The 22,972-nt window shown below is 40.8% G+C and overlaps 1 protein-coding gene across 12 annotated transcripts in view; it reads left to right on the top strand.

Annotated features, from left to right (window-relative positions):
* Positions 1-22,631, top strand: part of FOXP1 (forkhead box P1) — a 597,515-nt gene extending 574,884 nt beyond the window's left edge. For 11 of the 12 annotated variants that reach the window (XM_047851112.1, XM_047851110.1, XM_047851111.1 and 8 more), the window contains 5 exons: positions 418-519; positions 4,215-4,336; positions 6,016-6,085; positions 10,463-10,629; positions 16,260-22,631. In XM_047851112.1, coding sequence (XP_047707068.1) covers positions 418-519; positions 4,215-4,336; positions 6,016-6,085; positions 10,463-10,629; positions 16,260-16,404 — 606 coding nt within the window. In that variant the 3' untranslated portion in view covers positions 16,405-22,631. Of the gene's footprint in view, positions 1-417; positions 520-4,214; positions 4,337-4,713; positions 4,884-6,015; positions 6,086-10,462; positions 10,630-16,259 lie in introns of all 12 variants that reach the window. The other variant, XM_047851116.1, reaches the window with a different exon arrangement.
* Positions 22,632-22,972: the final 341 nt, after the last annotated feature.

Here is a 22,972-nt window from a genome sequence, read left to right as displayed (position 1 = left end):
ATTAGGAAATTCATTTCACACAACAGTGAAAATGAGCCTGTTTAAAGATGGCAAGTCAATTATCACAAGCTACAGTAATCTCTGATCCCTAGAATTAATCTGAGCTCTAAATAATTACTGAGCTTTAATCAGCTAGTGAAATGTTTTGCATTTCTCTTTGATTCTGCTTTATGAATGACTAATAAATTAATATTTCTGTACGGAAACAGAAATAAAAACTCAAAACAATTAGATAATTCCATTTTGAATTTTGCTATTGAACTGTTAAATACAACCATTAATCTTAGATCATTTTGTGAAACCTTTCTTGGGCTTTAGCTCTGAATCATGGTCATTTTATATTTTCAAGAAACTGTATAATGACGATTCTGCTGATTTGGTCATAAATTATCTTCTTTTGTCACTTTTGCTTCACAGGCCATTCTCGAATCTCCAGAAAAGCAGCTAACACTAAATGAAATCTATAACTGGTTCACACGAATGTTTGCTTATTTTCGACGCAATGCTGCCACGTGGAAGGTAAGCTTTCTCACAGGCCTGTTTAGGCTTGGATCTTACCTTTTTTCTTTTCTTTTCTTTTCTTTTTTTTAATTAACATTTTTTTTAAGTTTATTTATTTTGAGAGCGTGAGCCCGAGTCGGGGAGGGACAGAGAGAGAATCCCAAGCAGGCTGTGTGCTTTCAGCACAAGCCCAACGCCGGGCTCGATCCCACAAACCATGAGATCATGACCTGAGCCCTGATCAACAGTCCCACGCTTAACCGAGTGAGCCAATCAGGCGCCCGGAACTTTCCATTTATAAACGACTTTGTTGTAAGATACATGAGTATTGTTTTCATACACACAGAGTCAGAGTTATGGGAGTATTTTAGTGAGAGGATAGTTTATTGGGATTAAAATGCTGAGACAGAAGACTCCTATTACATTGGCATCAGATTTTGGATGGACCAGCCAGTAAAATCATTTCTGTCTGATTGTTACTGTGTAAGGGAAAAAGAATAGAGGACACTGTTGGCCCGATGTTGAGGTTGTCCTGTTATTTAAACAAACCTCATGCTTTTCAGTCTTAAGCCTCCACCAGAATTTGCTGAGATACACAGCTTCTTTTTTTTTTTAACCTGGGGAACTAAGACAGACTTCACATAACCTTAACAGGTTTGAGTCAGAAAAACAAACAAACAAAAATTTTTAAAAAGCTCCTTACTGTAATTAGTAGAGAAAGCTACACAATCTAAGTAGTAGCACTATATATAGGAGTCATTACAGGAAAGCAAAATACATTATTAAGGTTTTGGATTTAGTTCCTTTTTTTTTTCTTTTTTGCATCAAACTATTAATCAGAGATTCATAGATACTCTGAAAAATTGTGTACCTTCACTCTAACACCAAACATCTGTTTGCTGTAAAACAGATCAAATTCCTCAGCTCCACGGGGAATGCCCTAACAAGGCTGGAGGGTCACATGACATACCTCATTTCTAGTTGGGTCATTTTCTGCTGTATTCAATGAAGCCCTCACAAATTTTTGAATTTTACCTCTCAATTTCTTGGTTTAAATGTTCCTGCTATAGAAGAGGGCCAGTCCCATGTCCCAATTTTTTTGCTCTTTTGCTACCTAGAATTCTCAGAATGCCCCAATTCCACCACAGTTTGGAACATTTAAAATGCACATATCTTAGGATACTGTACGTCCTCATAAATATGATAGGGATTAATGTTAGGGTGCAAAGGAAATTCGCTTTGCTACTTTTTAAATTTTAGATAGGACAAAAACAAAAACAGAAAACACGTTTCCTCTGTTATGTTCTTGGTAAGTTAGCATTTTAAAACAAAATGAATATAACCATAGAATTAATTTATCAACCTCACCCAGCCCTGCATATCTATTATGGCTTGAAGTGTCCTTTTTCATTCCCTTAAAACACTTGGGTGCTGAAGGAGACCCCTGTTCAAGATCTTACCCTTTCTTCCTCAGCCCTCCTTAGGGGATAAAATCCAGAGTATCTTTAGCTATGAATGCTTTCAAATACAGGAAGCATAAGCATGAAGCAGACATTTTCTTCAAATTGCCTTTTTTAAATAGCAAATGATCAAATTTAAAAATAATTACTAGTTGTGAATATGAAATTTAGGCTCAGATCTACAGCTTTAACTTTTTCATTTTTGCAAACTGCAGGAAAAAGTGCCATCAGTATGAACAATCCTAGATAAAGTACCAAATGATTCATCTTATTTGTATTGTAATCTTAAAAGATGAAATGCCCAGTTTAAATTGTGACTGAAAGGGGCTTACTCATCTTTTTGGGAAACTGGATTTCTGGATATTTTTGCAGAGCTGTACAGTCTTGGAAAACAAACCTTAAGTTTGAGTTTATATCATACATGGCTATATGCTTGAGACAGATCAATAGCAATCCTTCTGGCAGATGTGGTTTCTTTAGATCTTTTGCAGGGCTAAACATTTCGATGCTTATTTTAAAATATTAGACAATGATAAGGTTGAGGGGAAATGTTGATTTTTTTCCCCCAGTTATGTCTTCAGTGTGTATACATGATCTGTGTGGGATTTTTAAAAAGAAAACTTGGGTTTATTTTAAATCTCCTTAGTATTATTGTTTTAGGAGGTAAGAGGAGATCCTTAGTATCCCTCTCCTGTGCCTTAATACAGTATAAAAAAGAAAAAGTTTCTTGAAAGAGATTTTTTTCCCATATAACATGAGATAAAATTTCAGCGATTTTTCTTTTGTTACACAAACCTATCCCACCAATTAGAACCGGAAGTGTCCTTCCATAATCAGCTGGATGTTTTGAACCTCCCCCCATTATGCTGGCATCGCTCAAAAACTCTGAGAGTTTATCCCGTGGATTCCCCTTGTGAGTAGTTGATGACTTAGCTGTGAAAGAAAACTTGTCTCCTTATCTTTGAATCTGCCGTAACGAAAAAGAAAAATCCTATCTAGTTGGACCCCTCACAGAGTCACCAGTGGTGATTACCTACGCCTTGAAACACTTCTCCGTGTGTTTGGAGAGGAAGTACTGTGGGTAGCACCAGAGGCGGCATGCAGGACGTTTGAGCAACGGCAGCATCATTGGAAGGGAGTGGCGGTACTACGAGGCAGGGGAGATGGGATTTGTGCGTCCCCTCTTCACGCCACAGTGGTCACCCCGCTTCTTCCCTGTAGGAAGAAAGTTTTGAGTAAATGACATGGGTCTTTCTGCAATGTCCTCTGTCTCACTTTGAGTCTAAGTCACTAAGTTCAACCAAGAAGGTCACAGACATGAAGCTGTGCTTCCTACTGGCCCCATTACGGGTTGTGCATTTCAAAGGAAAGATGAGCTGTTGAGATCCTCCTTTCTGGTGGAGTTTAGACGTCAAGGGTCTCAGTTAAGAAGGCTCTTAGAAGTGACTTTTAACCTTAAGAAAGAAACACGGTGGGGGGAATATAGAAATATGTGTCTTTAGGAACCATCAGCTTCAGCAGTATTCTCTTTTTGAGAGTTTGACTCAAGTCTTCCTCTGGCGTTTTCTGTTAATTAAGATAATTGCCCCTAGCAAGAGCCAAGTTTGTATATATTCGGGAAGGTAAGACATAGTCTGATGATGGATACTGATGCATTGGGGCTCATGTCATTCCCTTATCCTGTCACCCCCATGAGGCAATGCTCTCAATGGCAAAATCCAATTGAGATAAATCTGACGAAACCCACAGAAGGTACTAAAGCCAAAATATTGAAGAACAAAAAAGAACCAGGACGAAACGTATTCAACAATATTATCACCTTGCACGATCTTTTTTTTTCCAATACCCTTTTTTACGGGAGAGAAGTGGGCTTAAAGGGGACAGTTTTATGCTTTTACATGTTTCTTTATTTTGAAGTGACATTAACAATATTTTCAGATTTTTACTGTGAAACCTATTTTGGGCTGATATGCATATTAACTATTTCTTCTGGTTCACTACTACCAGAGACTAAATTTAAATGCCAAAGTATAATTAAGTGGTAATTTTGGTGGTTTTTTGTTTTGTTTTTTTTTTTTTATTTCTCCTTTTGGAAAAGGCATCCTTCACCACAAGAAGGTCGTCCACGGGGGTGGTAGCTACAGGTCTTGGGGACGGTTTTACAAATGCGGACTGTGAGGCTGAATGTACTGCTGTTTTTGGAGTCTTTTCTTATAGAAAATGTAAATGTTCTCTCTTTTATACTTGCTGCAGAATGCAGTGCGTCATAATCTTAGTCTTCACAAGTGTTTTGTGCGAGTAGAAAACGTTAAAGGGGCAGTATGGACAGTGGATGAAGTAGAATTCCAAAAACGAAGGCCACAAAAGATCAGTGGGTACGTCCACCATGTTTGAACTTCTTAGCCTAGCTCGGATTGTGCTAACAAGTGCAAAGTAGAGGCTTTTGGCTGCTAGATGGTGTTAGACCAAAGAACTGGTTCCACGTTGTCTCAATTAAGGGAAGCAAAAAAGCATTTCATCCCTCCTGTTTTGTATACCCACCAGTCCCCCCGCCCTGCTTGCCGGTCTTTGTTACATCACACGCTAGTAGCTTTTAGGTGGCAATGCATATTAACCCTCACAAACCATTGGCTTATGCTTATTGCATTTTATTTTCTTTTTCCTGTTCCCTGTATTGGATGTCTGTTCTGCCCCCCCAACCCTGTCTCCTTTTGTTGCCACTTCATCTCCTTTGCTGCTGCTCCTATCCCAGGGTGCCATTCGCACCAACCTCTCACTGCATAAGTGCTTTATCAGAGTAGAGGATGAGTTTGGGTCCTTTTGGACAGTTGATGATGAAGAGTTTAAACGTGGCCGCCATATTCAACGAGGCCGTCCTCGCAAATACTGCCCCGATGAAAACTTTGACGAGCTTGTCGCACAGTAAGAGCCTTTACTTGCTTTTGTTTTTTTTTTCTGCTGTTGCTTTGGCTTTGCATGGTTGACTCATCCCATGTAGTTTTGCATTTCACCAAGTAGCGGTGCCACGGCTTTCTGCAATGGAACTAAATTGTGTGATTTGTACATGTATTTCTCTTGTTTCTCTTTGGAACACCAGTGCCTTGAATAATGCTTTTTTGACGTCTTTAATGCAAACAAATATTGGTTGTATTTTGATTCAGCAGCTTACGGGGACCCTTTAAACCCAAATACTGTGGCGTGAAAGTCATTCCTCCAAGTAAAAAAAGGCAGCTTTTATTTAGAGTTCAAATATGTCTTTAACTGGGTAAATTTCTTGTTACTTGCTCATTCAGTGTAATAATGTAACTCAAGTGAAATGAATCATTAGAAATCAATAACAGCAAATACACTTCCTTTAAAGGCCAGTCATAAATCTGGGTGACTTCCTACTGGAAGCCACACTTTCCCTTCAGCGTGTCCTGATACTCAGCTAGAGATTTTTTTCCAATGGCCTCTTGTCTTCCTTTGATGAAAGGACGACACGGTGTGACATACCAAGAAAGATTTCGTCCCAGCCTCCGTCCTTACTTAGGAACAATCCTTCCCTGTCCTGCTGTCCATCTTCGTTTAGCACTAAATGTGCCTGGGAGGGAGATCATGCCCTTCCTCCTGTGGTCGATCTGGAGTTCAAGTCACGGAGAGGATTAAGAGTCAAGATTCTTCTCCCTGACTCCCATCTCACTGGCCTCCCCTAGCCCGATGCCCCAGAGCTTCTGCCTTTCTTTGGCACTCATGGCAGCTACTAAAACTTGGTAGAGAACGGTCCATATTTGGTGAGAAAAAAATTCACCAGCGGAGGGGCTGGTCTAACTTCAACCAGAATCGTGCACCCAGGTTCCCGGAAGCACAAGGTCCTACCCAGAGGTGTTCACATACACCGGCCCCATACTAAAGCCAGGGGGCTGGGGACAAGACCTACCTTTTCTTGGGTTTTGTTAAGGGGGGAAATTTCTGATTTAGAAATCAGGATACCAGCAAGCGTAAGATCAAACTTAGCTAGGAACTCAGGGGAGGATTGCGTTTAACTTTGAGTTTTTATCTTTTTCTTATGCAGTAACCCTTCCCTTATTAAAAACATGCAAAGCAGCCACGCCTACTGCACACCTCTCAATGCAGCTTTACAGGTAAGATTAATGGTCGTCCCGAATATGCGGCAGAGGCCCGTGTCTCCCCCACTCATTTCAAAATATATTAGCCTCGCTCTAATTAGATATTAAATTTTAATTCCGTTAAACTTTTTTCTTAAGTGCACAAAGCATCGTACTCCCTGGAGGCAAACACATTGGGCTGTTTCAGCATTAGCAGGATGCTTAGCATTTTGAATATTGTGGCAAAAAAATTAAAAGTTCACTTATTAATATTTATCAGCAGTATCATAATTTCCATCCTCTTATTTCAGAATTTCACTTGAGGCAAAAATACCACAAGTGTAATTACTCTAGCACAGCTATTAATGTGCTGGATGATAGGCCACTGGATCACATGACCTTCTATTGTTCACGGTTTAAAGAGAAAGCAGAGCTTTTTATTTCTTCTTCTCAAGTCTATTTCTGCATCTTTAGTCCATCGCGGGGGCAGGGGAAGAGATCCAGGTTTGGTTCACTTGGTACATGTACACGGTTTCTGTTTGAACTAGAGAGGTGTTGGGGAAAACTCTTTACGTTTCCAGCAGATTGCTCAACATTACATAATAAGCACACGGAATGTTTGTTTCCTACTGACAAACCAAGCACTCATTACATAACCAGCATTACCGGGGGATGAAGACACCGGTGTTGGGCAGGAATGAGCTTACTCCCCCCCCACCCCCCCAGATACAAGTAACCAAGGCTGCCCAGCCTTCTATCTGTGGCGTTTCTCAGTGGTCCAGGTTGAGTTTGACCCTCCCTCGACTATTCTAGAAGACACACCAAGGGAGCCTTGCTAACTTTCAAGACATTTTCTCTAGATAGATTGGACATATATAATCCAGTGGGGCTTTATCACCCCGATGTGTCGTGCCCCTCCAGAAGGCCGTATTACACAGATGCAACCATTTGCTGAGAACGAGAGTGTGAAAAAGGCTCCTTGAGGGAGAAGGGGAGAGAATGAAAAATTGTTGAGATACTTGACGTTACACGAACAGAGTGCAGTGCAGAGGAGACCAGGACAGACACCCCGTTGTCACTACTCCCTGCACAGATGTTTACTGAGCTCCTAACCTGCAACCTCCATAATCAGGACAGGCTCACAGCTCCCGACATTAGATGATACACCATTAACGCGGTTTCCTTTCAGGGGCAAATTCACTGAACTTAGCTTTTCAGTAATTATATTTATTTATTTTTAGCCCGAACCAACTTTACTAGGAGGAACTACTTTCTGAGTTTCTGTTAATTACTTGTAGTTTACACAGTAACTTTAGAAAAGCAAATGAGCGCACGCTTAGATGCCGCCACTGTAAATACCATTCATTAGGAACTTATTTTCCCTGGAGCCTTGTGAAGTGTGAATTTAAAGGCTGCTCTATCTGGGAGAGTATTAAGATTACAAGCACATTTTACATTCATGAGGCAGAAAGGAAAGAAAAAAAAAAACGCAGTGATCCTCTGGATTCTCTTAACTATGTGAGTAATTTGAATTAGTATGCCTTATCATGACAGACCTGTTCACGTTTCATCTCCAAAACATTGGTTTTTGGCATCCTCTCTACCCTTTCTCTACTTCCAGCGGTAGCCCCAAACTGTCCTGCACTTTTCCAAGCACACTTTGTTTGCATAAGGAGGTGAGGTGAATACATTGATAAAAATTCACGATTTGCCGAATGGATCTTTTTTTCCTCTGCTCTAGGAGTTTGGATCCATGGTCAGTAGACAGTCTCAGGTCACTTTCTGCTGGGCAAATTGAATCAGGATTCTACCAGCAGCCTTTCCTGCCCATGATTGCCCATTTACATTTTTCAAGACAAGTAAAAATAATAGTGGAACAACATCTTAAAAAGATTACTAGAGCAACATAATGCATGATATACAATATATAAAATAGGACAGCAGAATCCACTACAGAAATAAAACATTGGACGTGAGACAGATTGCATTATGCTCTGAAAAAGTGAAGTAACTAAGGGTAACCGTAAAGCTTCTTATTTATAGACTGCCTTTCCCCCGAGGATCTTAGCATGGTTCATGTTCCAGGAGCAGTGGTACCTACAGACTTCTGCCCCATTACTTGAGCACCTGAGTTCTGTTTTGTGTGTGTGTGTGTGGTTTTTTTTTTTTTTTTTTTTGGCAGAGGTGTTTGATATGAAACCACATACAGTACACAGGACCATTATATGATTAAGTCCATTATAAAAATTGTAACCCACCTGCTTCCACTGAGGCATCAGCTACAAAAAACAACCACTTTGTAACACATAAGCAGTTGGTAGAAAATGTTTCTAACTTGGGGGGGGGTGGTGGTTTGATCACTCAGTCCACAAAGAATGTACAAGAAGCTCTGCATATCAGGCACCAGCTTCTCTTTGCTGCCCACTTGATCATTATCGTAAAGGTTATTAATGCTGGTTTTCTTCACTTACATCTTTTTTGTCTCACAACCAAGGAATCAATACAAGTGCCTGCCTTTTGGATGCCTTTCACTGCTGTGGCTGTTGGGCCCCAGCCCATATTTTAATGACCTTCACCTAGAACACTTTGAGAGCTAAGGAGAACAGATCATCTTAAGAAGGTTGCTCTGTCCGTAGGGTGACCAGCTTCTCCCACAGAACACATTCTTACAAACATTGCAGTTTTGCCTTTACCTCTCAGTTTTTGACTTGAGAAGCTGTTGCACCAGGTTCTGACTGTGTAATAGTGAAATGCTCTTGTGAGAGCTGATGGTTCCTGCAGAACTTCCATGATTAAGAGAGGCATGACCACTGCGTTGTCTCAAATAAAGGCAGTTAAGATGCTTGTCCAGCTGCAGTTTGAAAGAAAAAAAAAAAAAAACCTGGCAACTGTTGTTGATTTTTGCTCTGCCAAAAAAAAAAAAAAATGCTTTGTTGCCATTACCAGAGATCTGTTGAAAAAAGGACTTGATGCAAATTATTTAACAAACTGTAGGAGAGCGGAGAATGTTCAGATTCGCTGTTAATCAAAATAAGTTCACCACATTTGGAAATAAAAACAGGATTCCCCCCCCCCCCACTTTTTAAAAGAAGGCAGTTAGGTAAATACAGAAGTGGAGAGAAGGGAAATCTGTGAGCTTGCAGCAAGAGGGCTTGGCTTTGAAATAGCACCCTAGTAAGTGAAGACCCATCACGGGGGCTTGTATCTAAGAAGGCATTCCTGGCTTTGCAGTTTGTACAGTTAGGGAGGCTGCAATTGTCATAATAGGCACATTCCCTGCAGCCCAGCTCTGCACCCGTTCTGTCTTCATTTTTGGCTCACTCTCTCTCTCTCTAGAGCCAGGATTTCTAGAATACTTTGGCCTCTTGTATCACTGGCCAATTGAAGTCACCGTGCCAGATTGTCTTGTGATTGTACTTTTTCCTCATTAGGATGGAAAACCAGGCATACTGTAGTCTGTAAGAGGACAGTTTTGATCAATCTTGGTCTAATTACACTGCCAGTTTTTGAAAGTCTGCCCTCTTTAATAAAATGAAAAGTTACTGGGTCATAATCGCTACCCAAGGAAACAATATGCATACTTCAGTCCAGGGTCGTCTGTAACTGTTGGCTGCATTTTAGACTGGGTGGTCATTTTTCTCAAATGCAGGAGGATAGCAAGTGAACAGCATCCCCCCACCAGACTTCGGGATTTCTTATTTTCTCCAATTCCACACTTTTTTTTTTTGGCTGACACTCATTTGGAGTGACAGGTATCTTTTTTTCTTTAGTCCTAAAATTCCAGGTGACCGGTCTGAGTCTGAAACACTGAGATAACTGGTCGAAGGTAACACCACGCAAACTACACTAAACAGATTCAAAAATTATTAAAACAGAAATGATGCGGGCGGGAGGGATAAAAATTGATTCCAATTCTATAATCTCTTCCTTTTCTCTAGGATCTAAGAGGTAAATGTTTATGGAAGTTCTCATAAGTTTGAGCTGTGCGGCCAGAATAATTGGATCAAATCTTTAATATCCAATACTGGAGTCATCAAAGTGGATAAAGAAATGAAAATTCCATTATATTTCCCTGTGATCTGGAAATATTCAGTCCCTCTTGAAGGAAGGCATCAGACAGAAAGCTCATTTTAGATAGCCTTGTCTAAACCGTGTGACTCTACCCAGCAGGGCTAAATTGAGCCTTCCCTCCCCTTGAGCGGTTTGGTCCCAGCTAGCTCTTGGAAACCAAGCTTGGGACATGTGTCACAAGTCTTAATGTTAAAGCAGAATCCTTTTACACCTGTTCGAAACTTGCATTTGCCGGCCACACGGTGAACGTACCCGGAAGATCCTTGAATACACCCCTAATTAACAGCTTCCCTGTCTGTGCATATTCTGCGTCCTCATACATTTTCTCTCGGTTGCTAACAGGCTTCGATGGCTGAGAATAGTATACCTCTATACACTACCGCTTCCATGGGAAATCCCACTCTGGGCAACTTAGCCAGCGCCATACGGGAAGAGCTGAACGGGGCAATGGAGCATACCAACAGCAACGAGAGTGACAGCAGTCCGGGCAGATCCCCTATGCAAGCTGTGTGAGTACTGTCCACGCCCAGAAGGTCTCTGCATGCGATGTGCACACGAACTCTTCTCGAGCTGCTTTTTAGACCCTTTCTGTAATTTCTGCTTTCCTAGAACCTAGGTAGAAGTTGGTGCTTCTGGAAATGTTTAGCTCGGTTAGCACATAAAAGGACCATTTATACTAACGTTCCCATAAAAGCAATCAGCTTCATGCAGCCCTACAAGTGCACACGGCAATAAAATGGGTGACTCATTTGCTTTTTTTTCCCTCTGCTTGGCATCTCAGGCCATTATTTAAGCCACATTACCTTTTCCTCCTAAAATCAGTATGCGTCTCTGTGAGTTTGTTCAACTTGCCGGTGTGCCGAACCTGGCAGGGGGAGAAAGAGTGCTTGTTTACTTGGTTGTGATAGTCCGGACCGCAAACACCACGCTCAAGCGTGATGACCAAGCATTAACGATGGCACAAATGAAAGGCGGCCTGATTTATAGATTGCTTTAAAATATCAAAAGGAAAATTAATAGGAGCATTATAGCAGCAGACGGCAGTATAATGAGCACCGTATAACTGAATGAAGTGATGGGCGATGGTTGTCCATGCTGAATGTGAACAGCACAGGGACTGGGCAGACCTCCCGAGAGGCTCCGATGCCTCCCGAGGAGGAAGAGCTCCCTCTCCGTTCGGGAAGGCTGCAAAGAGAAGAGACACCACGTTTTTCCAAGTGATTGGATTTGCGGGGGATGCCAGGGAGTGGCCATCTCTATCTCTTACCAAACATCTGCTAAACCGTTGCCCCCTTTAAAGGGACAAACCAATCCAGCCTTTCCAGGACTGCCAGCTCCTGGAATCGGCCCCTTGTCTACACCCTGTTTGTGAATTCCTTGACCGACATCTTATTTTAAGGTAATTTGAGTGATAGTATGACCTGGAGCGATTAGCAACAGGATGAATTGGCATCTAATGACAGCAGGAAAAAAAAAAAAAGAAAAAGAAAAAAGGCTGTCTGCCAGGGAAATGGGTAGGTTCGAGGGGAATCTGAAAATTGATTATTTAGCATTTGAATGTCATGCCCGAAGAGCTTTGAAAAGGATCTTGAAAGATGGAAATAATCGTTTTTAATTTACAAGAACCATCTCTTCACATTTAGTACACAACACTTCAAGAATGCGTTTGTCTTTCACACTGATTCTGCCACACATCACCTCTTCTAAAGCAATCTGGTGCTTCCGACTTTATTGTTATCACACTCGTGTTCGTTTTTAAATCATTGTCCTGACAGGAGTGTTTACTCAGATATTAAGGAAGTTCAGAGCAAACATAAATTGGTATAGAAGCCGCTTCAAGCAATACTCATTAAAGCAAATATATCCGAAGTGACTGGTTGGAAGAGAGACTATTCCTCACAATCTATCTGCACTCCAAAGGGCTGGTGGATATACATTCCTGTTACGTAGTGCAAAGGATTACTGAAGAGAGAAAGATATTTGGATCAGAGCCTCGGGCAACAGTGGAGAATGATGCTAATTTTACTGTACGAGATAAAGCCCCTCCAAAGTTCCTAACTTTGAATGAACCCCAGCATTACCAGAAACCATCTATCACAAGCGGCTTAATTTTTAACGAAATGAAGGTTTCCGTTGTTTTCTGCTGTGTTTAAGGAAACCCTGTGTACAGATGTCATGACGCACGCCGTTGCTCACATCTCCCCAGTTTGCGCTGTTTGCTAAATATAATTGTGTGTTAACAGCATCGCCCTGTGCCCGCTCCCAGTGTCACAGAATGTTACTCTTTTTGACCCTCTGTTTCCATTAAGCGACTTCTGTAATGACACAGTTTTCCTTCTTGTGCAGTATGCATTACCCGGCTATGATGCAAATGGTTTCTTAACTGTTCTAGTCTGTTGGAATAAATCAAGCTGTAAACTTTATAGCGTGGCTTAAAGAACCTTGTTAGGACCGGCAGCCCAAGCTTCGATCTAGTGTTGAAACCGAGCTCCCCGTTCTTACCCTTCCCGTGACACTCCACTACTACCCCGTTTTGTTTCCCCTTTGAAACACTAGAAAGTACTCCCATAATTATGGCTTTGGGGCATTATACTTTTATCCCGATAGGAACTAACGGAGCTACAAAGCAAAATACTCCATGCTGTGCACACCCCCTCAGAACACAATGCCTCTAAACACCAGTCAGCTTTAGTTAAAAACTCTCATGTTCCCAGAGTGGCTAAACAAAGGAATTACTCAGATGTAAGAAGGGAAGTGTGTGGTTTTGCACACAGTTTCCATCGGGAACTGTTTGGCAAGTAGGAGATGGAGAGAAAGGTGGGGCAGCGGGGTGAACGTGCAAGATGGCGCATCCGTGCAGTTCCGATTTCCAGGAGACACGCCCTTGTATGTGAAGAATAGTCTCTTAAATAGTTTGCATCTCACCTGAAATGTATCTTGCTTGGAAATCCATTCTCTTGGATTCTCTGAAGCACCATATGCCCGTGTGACTGCATTTGCCACACTCAGGGGGGATCTGCTGGTACGAAGAAATGTTGTGAGGCTGGATTGCATTTCTCTGAGCTTTAAGGAGCCTTAATATCTAACTCAGTTGTGTTGTCAAGGCTGTCACACAGATCTCGTCAGTGAGCTAGCATTTGTCGGGGACGGGCTCCGCATTAGGCAGTGGGGCAAGCCAGCGTGCACGAGAGGGTCTTAACCTGTGTCTTGGGGTTGGTCAATAATCATACTTGACTTCAGCTGCAGTTTTTCAGGGGAAAACAAAATATTCTCTAACGTGACCTGTGTTGGGGGAGACTTACACTGTATCTGGTTTGTTTTTGTCTGTGCCTAGCGAAACAGTCGTCAGAGTCAAAAATTACAAAGCAAGAACTTCCTCAAGAATATTCTATTTCTCAGTCTTCCCACCCCCTCCCAAACTCAAATTCAGGTTTATAAACCTGAATAGATGAATAATTAAGCATAAAAGAAGGAAAAGTGAGAAAACGATGATCCAGGATACTACAGTGAGCTTCACTACAGGACTTGGTAACACACAGATACATTTCTTGCCAAACGTGAATCAGTGGAGAAGAGGGGGTAATTTGTGAAGTAACACTGCTATTGAATAGTGAAAATATGATACTGAAATATGAAGAAACGTTCACCGTTGTCAGTGATCCAGGAAGCGCAATTTAAAGTAACCTGCGCTTACCTTACACCTGCTAAGCAACAAAATATTTTAAAGTAATGCTTGGGGGGGCGTCTGGGTGGCCCAGTCGGTTGAACATCCGACTTCAGCTCAGGTCATGATCTTCGCAGTTTGTGGGTTAAAGCCCCGCAAAGGGCTCTTTGCTGACCGCTCGGAGCCTAGAGCCTGGAGCCTGCTTCGGATTCTGTGTCTCCCTCTCTCTCTCTGCACCTCCCACGCTCACGCTCTTTTTCTCAAAAATAAACAAACATTAACAAAAAATTGTTTTTTCTTTAAATAAAAATAAAAGTCATGCTTGGAGCTGATGAAGTTGAATCTAAATTGATACAGCCCCTTTGGAAATTAATACTATAATAAATCATAAGAACCATAAAGATGTTTTTGGCCTTTGCTCCCAGAATTTCATTCTTAGAAATTTATCCTGAGGAGGTAAATCAGCAGAAATAGGAAGATTAATGGATAAAAGTGGTTACTCTATTATTCAAAGAGCAAAAGAAAGGAGGAAAAAAAAAAGACCGTCACGAAACGCCCAGTATTAAGGGACTGATGGGTCCGCACAAGGGGTCTCATACAGCCATAAAAATTACAACTGAAAAAGCTAGCAAAATAATCTTATTTCCATTATGTATGCAGTATGTAAAAATATTACCCCCATGGGAGAGAACAGGCAAAAACAAAAAACGTACCTTAATTTGGGATTTTGGGTGATTGTTTTCTAAAGGAGTCATCGACAGGGCACCTAATTCTTCCCAAAAGAATAGAGGGTTTCCTCCGAGGGCTGGCTTCAAAGGTATCCTGGGAGGTTTCAATGCTCTGCCATTTCCTTATTGAAGTTCCTACTGATCCGTGAACCCCATCTTCACTTTTCACGGGGGCTCTTCAATTACACAGCCATTCCTCGGCCTTACTGTACAAACACAAATAAGTAGGACCATTAAAGAAACTAAAACAAGACGGAGCACGACCCGTCAAATGGGCTGTATTACAACTTCGATAAATTTCGTTTTACAAATCATTTTGAAGAACATGGGCACCATTTTTTTAAAAGCTATTTACCCTGACATCTACCCCCAGACCCTCTCTAGGCTGTGCTAATTTTAGAGTCAATTGGTTTTCTGAAGGTTCACATCATCAAGGGCAGTCCAAAGCACTCCTGTTTGTTTTTAAATGGTTCGAGTGGCCTTTGGGGTTTGCGTACATCAATTATTTAGGAAGTCGGCCATCCCCAGTACCCCCTCTTATTACTAATACTTGATAATGTCAATTAAAAAATCCTCCCTTCTGCAGCTTGTCCCAGCGATGGGACCATTTTAACTTGAATGGTTCTTTTACATATCAAAAGGCTTGCAACAGAAAGTAATTTGTATTTGCAAAGGATCTGTTGTAAATATGATTTACGAACAACATTTCTCAATTGTTATCCCCGTGGTTTCGCGTGATCCCCCGCAGTCCCCTTCAGGTGAACCCTGTGCGGGTCCATAATGAGAAAGTTGGCAGATCTCGTCACAGGCTACGGCGTCCCGGTGGCCGCTACCAGCCGGGCCTCTTGTTTTGCCTTGTTTACAGCTGACAGCGTTATTATTCTGATTGGGGCTCTGCTTTCTTATCATATTGTTGTGTTGGGCGAGCCTTTTCCTCTCCGTTTGTGTTTCCTGGCAGGGCTTTTCTCGCCTTATTGACAGTTTGTAAAAATATGCATTAATTTGGAGTTTCAAGCATGTATCATGGTGTCTCTTTGCTGTGTTTGCTTGAAGTTGATTAATGATAGAACCTCGCTTGGGGTCGGTCTCTGGAGACTTCTTTCACAGGTTCTGCATGTTAACTAGCAAAGCAGAACACACAGCAAGCCATGATTAGCCCAGCCTCCCGCACTCTGTGGTCCCCACAAAACACCATTGTAGTGCAGATTCTTATTTCACGTAATTCTTCCAAGATTTGTATTCTTCCACCCAGGATGGCCCTGCGGGGCCTGTTATCTGGTACTCAGAGTACGGTCCTCCTCGGACCAGCAGCATGGCGCGGGAGCTTGTCAGACATGCAGAGTCTCAGGCCCCATGCCACCCCTGCTGAGACACACGCGGCACTTTAACAGGAGCGCAAGGTGATCTGAGTGCGCGCTTTAAAGTGTGAAACGCACCCCTGCGGGAGAGGCTGCTCTGGCCAGGGACTGTTCTAGAACAGCACTGCCCCACAGGAACCTTCTGCCGTGATGGAAATTTTTCTCTCTCTGCCATCCAGTATGGTAGCCACGGGCCACACGGGGCCCTTGAGCACTTGGAATGTAGCACTGAGAAACGCAGTTTTAAATGGCATGAAGTTTTCATTCGTTTGAATTTAAATAGCCACCACCCAGTCCTCCATCTAGGGAGGCTTTTGCCGCCCCCACCCCCAACTTGCCGTGGTCGGGAAGGGCCTTCCGTGAAGTGAACCTGTTTTCCTTCCTTCCAGGCATCCTGTGCACGTCAAAGAAGAGCCCCTCGATCCAGAGGAAGCTGAAGGGCCTCTATCCTTAGTGACAACAGCCAACCACAGTCCAGATTTTGACCACGACCGAGATTACGAAGACGAACCCGTAAATGAGGACATGGAGTGAGCGTCTCTGGGCAGGCCAACCCCAAGAACGAAGATTGGGGGGGAAAAACACGTCAAAAGTCAGCAGTGAAATTGTTCTCCATTTGTTGTACAGTCTGGAGGATTTTCACTCCATTCGGACAACTCTGAAACGTGTTAACTCTGAGTGCCATCAAGAATCCCATTTGGGAGTATTTTTGATTTTTCTACTTTTTGTTGAAAAAAGGAATTTGTACTCTGTGCATTGGATGGACTTGTTTGGTACTTGGGATTTTCCTCTCCTAACAGTCAACATCAGTGTTGTAAATTTGCTAAACTGATTCACTTTTAGCAGCAGACTTTGAACTGCCGTCCTGCCGACGTGGGACACCGAGGACACCCAACTGAGCATGTGCGTCTAAGCTGCAGACCAAGCCTCTGCCCAGAATTTAAGGATTCCAATGGACGACCTATTTGCACAGTACTGCATGTTGATTATCACTGCCTTTACTCCTTTTTTTTTTTTTTCGTTTTTGTTTTGCTTCCAGTTGGGATGGGGAAGGCCTTTGTGTGTGTATTGGGGGGAGGGGGTTAAAAAAGTAATTATCCCAAACTTTTTAATGTATTGCTTTTTTTTTTTTTTTTTTTTTTTTTTTTTTGCTTCTACTATACCATTTTAAGTTCTGACCTCAGGCCTCCATTTGGGCCCACGGCCTCCTGGAGGCTTAAAGTTTTCTGTACCTTGTGATGAATGTTAATAGGTGTTTTTATTATACAAAGCTGAATGTCATTTCTTGTTTGTAGTTTTCTGTCACTCATTCCATTTTCCTTCAGACATCACCACGTTTTCTCTAAAGTCAGAAAACATTCCGTTTTGGTCTTTTTCAAAAAAGGTCCCAAATGCTGCACTCTCTACACATGAAGGTCCTCTCACACAGACCTGAAGTCCTGCCAGAAAGAGAATGAATGACAGAAAAAAAAGAGAGAGAGAGACACCCTAGGAACAATGCAGATTCATTCCACGAAGCAGTATTGGAGGTGGGAAGGGGGTGGTTTCAGTTTCTTTTTTGTTTTGTTTTTTGCAGCTACCATCATTGTCAGTAAATGCCACAGCATTCTGCGAGCACAAGGACACATAGGCAGCACTACCCCCCCCCCCCCCCAACCCAGATTCTCCTGCTAGACGGACAGTGTGGCTGTGGAAGGCTCTCCCACGGGTAACCAAGTTGCCATGGGCCACAAGCTCTCTGATGTTAAAACCAGCCTGGGTTGCTTTGTTTGCAAAATGGCCAAAAAGCTGGCTTCCCTGAGCAACTCTGCTGAAAAGTGGTTGGCGGCGCTGAATTTAAACATCAGTCCAGACCTGCTTGGTGGCATTAATCTGTTTGAATGCAAATTAGATTTCAGATTGAATTTGTGATGGAAGTTAATGAGGACTGAGTTCAGCAAATGCTAAAGTGTTAATTTCAAACGTGCAAATTCGGTACTGCAGTTGAGTTTGTTATGCAATATTATCCCACCAAGCCAGTATCCAAAACTAACAGTAGAAGACATCGAGGAGACGGGGGTGCATGGCGCCCCTGAGCGTTTGGAGAAAGAAACGTGGCATATGCCGAACGTGACGGCCATCGGTCAGTACAACCTCAGTCCTTAGGAACCCCTCAGTGCTTCCACTCTGCACCCACTTTCCTGTCACTCATTTATTTATCTAGGACCGTAGCTTTTGTTTTAGTTTGAGAGCCTTTTGGAGCTTAATTTATATTCTTTGTACCTTTTTTTCTAAAATTACCAAAGATATTACACAAAGGTAAATTATGTTCTCTGTTTTATGCTTTATCTGATGAAGCCAAATATCCTCTTATTGTTGATCAAAGGAGGCGAAAGAATTTTAGAGGCAATTGATGAGTTATAGGCTATTGCTAACCTGAGAAAGAGAACTGCTCCTTCTTCATAGAATAAATTTAGAAGACCAAGTAGGTAATGGAACCAAAGTTGTTATTTTTGTTATTTTTTTTTTTTCTTGTTCTGTACCTCGACAGAGACCAAAATTCCTAAAGAGAGATTATGGGGCTGCTGAAGGTGAAAATGGGGCACAGTGTTACAGGAGCGAAAGAAGGAAGGGAGTCCCATCTCAAAAACCTGAATGGATGCCACTGAAAATTAGGGGTAACCAGTAAAGGAGACAGTTAAGAAAAAATGTAAAGAAAACAAAAACTTCTACATTGGAACTAAATCGCAGGCACATTTCTAGAATACATTTTTGTTTTTCTTTTTACAGAAAGAGGTATGCCACTTTGGTTTTAAGGACCATGCTAGGATCACTGCATGTATTATGCTTTGTCTTGGCATATATCTTCCGGTTTTTTGTTGGTTTTTTTTTTTTTTTAATGTTTTCCTTTTTCCTTCCTTTTTTTCTAATTAGGCTTTGGTCAGCATTTTCCATTGAAAGAAAAAAAAAAAAAGTAACACTCCCGTCCACTCATGAGCTTGGTACAAAAACTTCTTTGGCCATTTCTTTTGAAGCTTCACTGTGCTTTCTGTATAAAGGGCAGTCTGTGGTCACTCGAGACTTTTTTTTTTTTTTTTAACTTTTCCAGGCAGCTTCATGATGTGCAGGCAGTAGCCAGACAGGGTCATGGGAAGGGGGCCCTGTGCTTCTAAACTGAGTGGTTGCTGGTTCGTTTGGTATTCAAAAGAGGATAAAAATCTGGTAGATTAGTTCATTCTCAGCATGTGTAGCTAGACATGAGTAAAGATAACAGCATGAGAAACTGTTAGTACGCATACCTCAGTTCAAACCTTTAGGGAATGATGAAAATAAAAAAAAAAAATACATTTCACTCAGTTGCACTTAGTCGTATGTCTTGCATGCTTAGTCTAAAGACTGTAGCAAAAAAAAAAAAAAAAAGAAAAATTAGATTTTACATATCTTTGCAGGTCTCCCAACCCTGCAGAAGAACCAATTGAAAAAAAAAATTCTCAGGCTTTACAGCAAGCAAACTTCACTATGATTTTTACAATTCTGATTCTGTATCCCTTGGGGGGGGTTATTCCAGTCGCTTCTTTAGGATGGGGTTTATTATGTTGTACATATATTCCAATGTGTCTTGTGTGAATCTTTGTCTTTTTTGGGGGAGGGCAGAGGGCGGTTCTTTTTTTAGATATTGTTCCTAAAAAGGAATAAATGCATACACCTGTTTGTCAAACACCTTTGCTTTTTGTGCAACTGCTTTATATTAACGATACTAAAAAAAAAAAAAATAGCTTTGGGAAAAAACTACTGTATGTAATGGAATTGCAGAATTTGCTGCACATGTATTTTATTTAGTTATCCTTGCTTTAAGAATATTGGATGACATTTCCTGACATGTGGGAGGGAGAAATTCCCTAACCTTTTTTTTTTTTTCCTTTTAAATTGTAACATAGTTGACAGATTTTTTTTTTTTCTGTTCTCATTGATCAGAGCATTTTGTACAGATTCGTGTGTGTGTGCGTGCGCGTGTGTGTTAACCTGTTTTTTGATACATTCCTATCCCTTGTGTTTATCCCACCACTGCCTTCCTGGCTATCTTAAACAAGTTCATACATTTGAAAAGAGAAAAAAAAATGCTGTTTAAAAAAATGTTTTCTCCTGCTGCAGTAAATATTTTGCATGATGAAATTCCAGGGTCACACTTTCAAAGTTTATCAGTGAAGTAGTGATTAATAATGGGGAGTTGTCAAAGCTATTGAACTTTTTTGTATAAAAAAAAAAAAAAAACTTTACAAGGTGCCAAGATGTAAAGACAATTTGTTACTTTTCCTTTTCCTTTTTTTTTTTTTTTCCTCCAAAGAAAAGCGTACATTAGGGAGACAGTCCCTTGTATCAGGCAAATGCACTGTCAGGAATGAGAATCCATCCTACTTGTCCCTAGAGTCTGTCCTTGTAAGACAAGTGACGCTGCCCGCGTTGAAAACCAGCAGTGAAATGAAATATCAAGGCTTCTGTACACGAAGAGTGACCGCCAACCTTGCCACCCTCGGACAGCGCTAACATTACAGCCAGCATTCCGTCAGACCTAGGAAAGAATACCTTGGATTCTTAACCCAAAATCGATTGATGTAAATCACTAGCTATTTTATTGTGGGGGGAAAAAAAGTTAAAAAAAATATCTCCTGTCCTTTCCACATTCCAACTGAGCTCCGTTTCCAAGGGTACAAAGAAGAACATGCTTGTAAGGATTTTGAATCTTTTGGGTACCTGTTGGTTAATGGTATATATACCCTCTTGATATTTTGGATGTTTTTGAATGTTGGTTTCGCTTTTTTATCCTGAGAATGAGACTTAAAATTCTAAAGGCATTTTATGGGGCCGGTGTAGTTCCCACGATCTCTGCTACCCAGAAGCCTTGATGAAGATGGTCTAGTCTGGACTATGAGCACGGTGCTTCGTGGATATGTGCTGCCAGTAACAAGAATTTTTTTTTTCTGTTTTGTTTTGTTTTGATAAGGCATAAAAGAAACTCATTCCTTGACATCAACTGTAATTCCATCATTCCGTGTCTGTGGATACAGACAATAAAAAAAAAAAAATGTTGTGTAGTCAGTACTCATGACTGACATTATAGCATTCTCAAATGCAATAAAAATGCTGTTTGTTCACACTGGTAGTAAAAAGTCGCCACAGCCTAAGTTTCTTTCCCCTTCTGACCTGCTGATACTGTATGTTAGGCATCTGCCTTAGGTTTATCACCAGCTGCTTGCAACACAGAATTAAAATCAATCTTAACTAAAAGCTTTCATCATCACAGAGGGCTGAAGCTCTCATCCTCAGGGTTTCAAAGTCCCGAGTTTCCACTTAGAGAAACTGGAAAAAAAACAAAAGCGATAGAAGCTACCTTTTCTCCCGAGGAAGTGCACCCTTATTTTTCTTCATCAAATTTTATCCAGAAAAAAAAACCCACAAAATGTTTAATAACTAGCATTAAGAGCAAACTAAAATTTCACAGGAAAGCAATTTCATGAATAATTCATTAAAATTTCACATCTGCAAGATTAGTCATCCAAATAAAATGCTAATGTCAAAAACATGCACCGTCTATAATATTCTCATCAAGAAATCTTTTTGCATATAATGATAAATGCTTAGATTAGAACAAATGATTTTATAAAAATATTCTATCAAAAGTATGCTAGATAACCACATCCACTACAGCAAACAGTGAAGCACGAGGAACTAAATATTCCAGAAATACCATCTTGATTTCAAGATTTGTGTCACCGCATACCTTGATAAAAACAAAAAAGCAAAAAACCTGCTATTTGTCTTTTAAATTATTATGTCGTGTGTATTCTAAGGATCGATGAGAAGGGGCATCATCTTTCAGTAAAAATTAAATTGGTATATTGAAAACAGCACTTGAAGTGGCCAAACCGTAGTAACATAAAACCCTTCTGGATGTAATTCAGATCATAGCACAAGCCAAAAGAGGACTTGAAAATTAACCAAGCTGCTGTTCGGCCAAACACCGGCTGCCGGTGAGGAACACGTAAACGTGCTTTCCGAGCATTGTTTTGAAAAGCCCGTCTTAGGGGGACAAAATTTTTTTAATATAGGTTTTGCTATTAAGTTGCAAAGTAGTGTCCTCTTTTCATTAACAGTTATGCTACAGTCTAGAAGCCCTCTAGTCTGATAATTAATAAAACATTTGAACCCTTAATTCTCATCTAGCTGCTAAGAATATAATATTAGGGTTAATTGAAATTCCTTTAAATGCCAGGCTTACACATAAATACTGCTTACAGCATATGCAGTTGGTAAAATTAAATATGTACACATATTTGAATAAGCTGAAGGACCCAAACCAAGTATGACCATGCGTTAGTGAAGGCTGTATGCACAGTCCCTTTTTAGTTGTATTTCTGGAATTCTTCTGAAGCAGGAACATGCTCTTTTGCTCATTCATTTAAGGCTTGTTGCTCAGAGAAATGAGGCAGGAAACCCAAAATACTGGTTCGTTTAAATGGAGGCCTTTATATATTAAGAGCCTCGAGTCTTAGACTAATTTCACACCAACACAAACAGCTACAATATACTAACTCCCCATGTCCCCGTCCTCCACTCCCCCCCCCCCCATCAAAAAGACCAAAACAAAGTATAATTAGTCATTCTTGACTTACTAGATTTTGCGTTCTTTGATATTACCTATTTACGTAGAGGGTAGTAATCATGATTTGTCTTTCATCTCCATTGTAGTAGAGTCAAATAAAAGTATTCTTTATTAAAGTGAAGTTGGGTCTCAAAACCTTCATTTAAGGCATTGACTGATTGATGAAAGGTTTAAGACAGAATTCACATTGGAGGGAAATTAAATTACCTACAAAAACACTGGTTTAACTGGGACAATATTTGGATTAGAAAGCCATCACTCTAGATATAACCTACTTTTATTTATTTTGAAACAGTATTTTATTTAAAAAACAAACAAACCCTATGTCGTCTTATTTCCACTCTGATTGCAAAATGACATTCGATGCTTAATACTGTATGTATATATATAGATACATACATACATATATTCAGAATGGTCAGTGTTCCTTTTTTTTTTTCTTTTTTTTTCTTTTTTTTTTTT

Source organism: Prionailurus viverrinus, chromosome A2 (genome assembly GCF_022837055.1).
Source record: "Prionailurus viverrinus isolate Anna chromosome A2, UM_Priviv_1.0, whole genome shotgun sequence".
Taxonomy (NCBI): Eukaryota; Metazoa; Chordata; class Mammalia; order Carnivora; family Felidae; genus Prionailurus; species Prionailurus viverrinus.
This window is presented reverse-complemented; position numbering and strand designations above follow the sequence as displayed.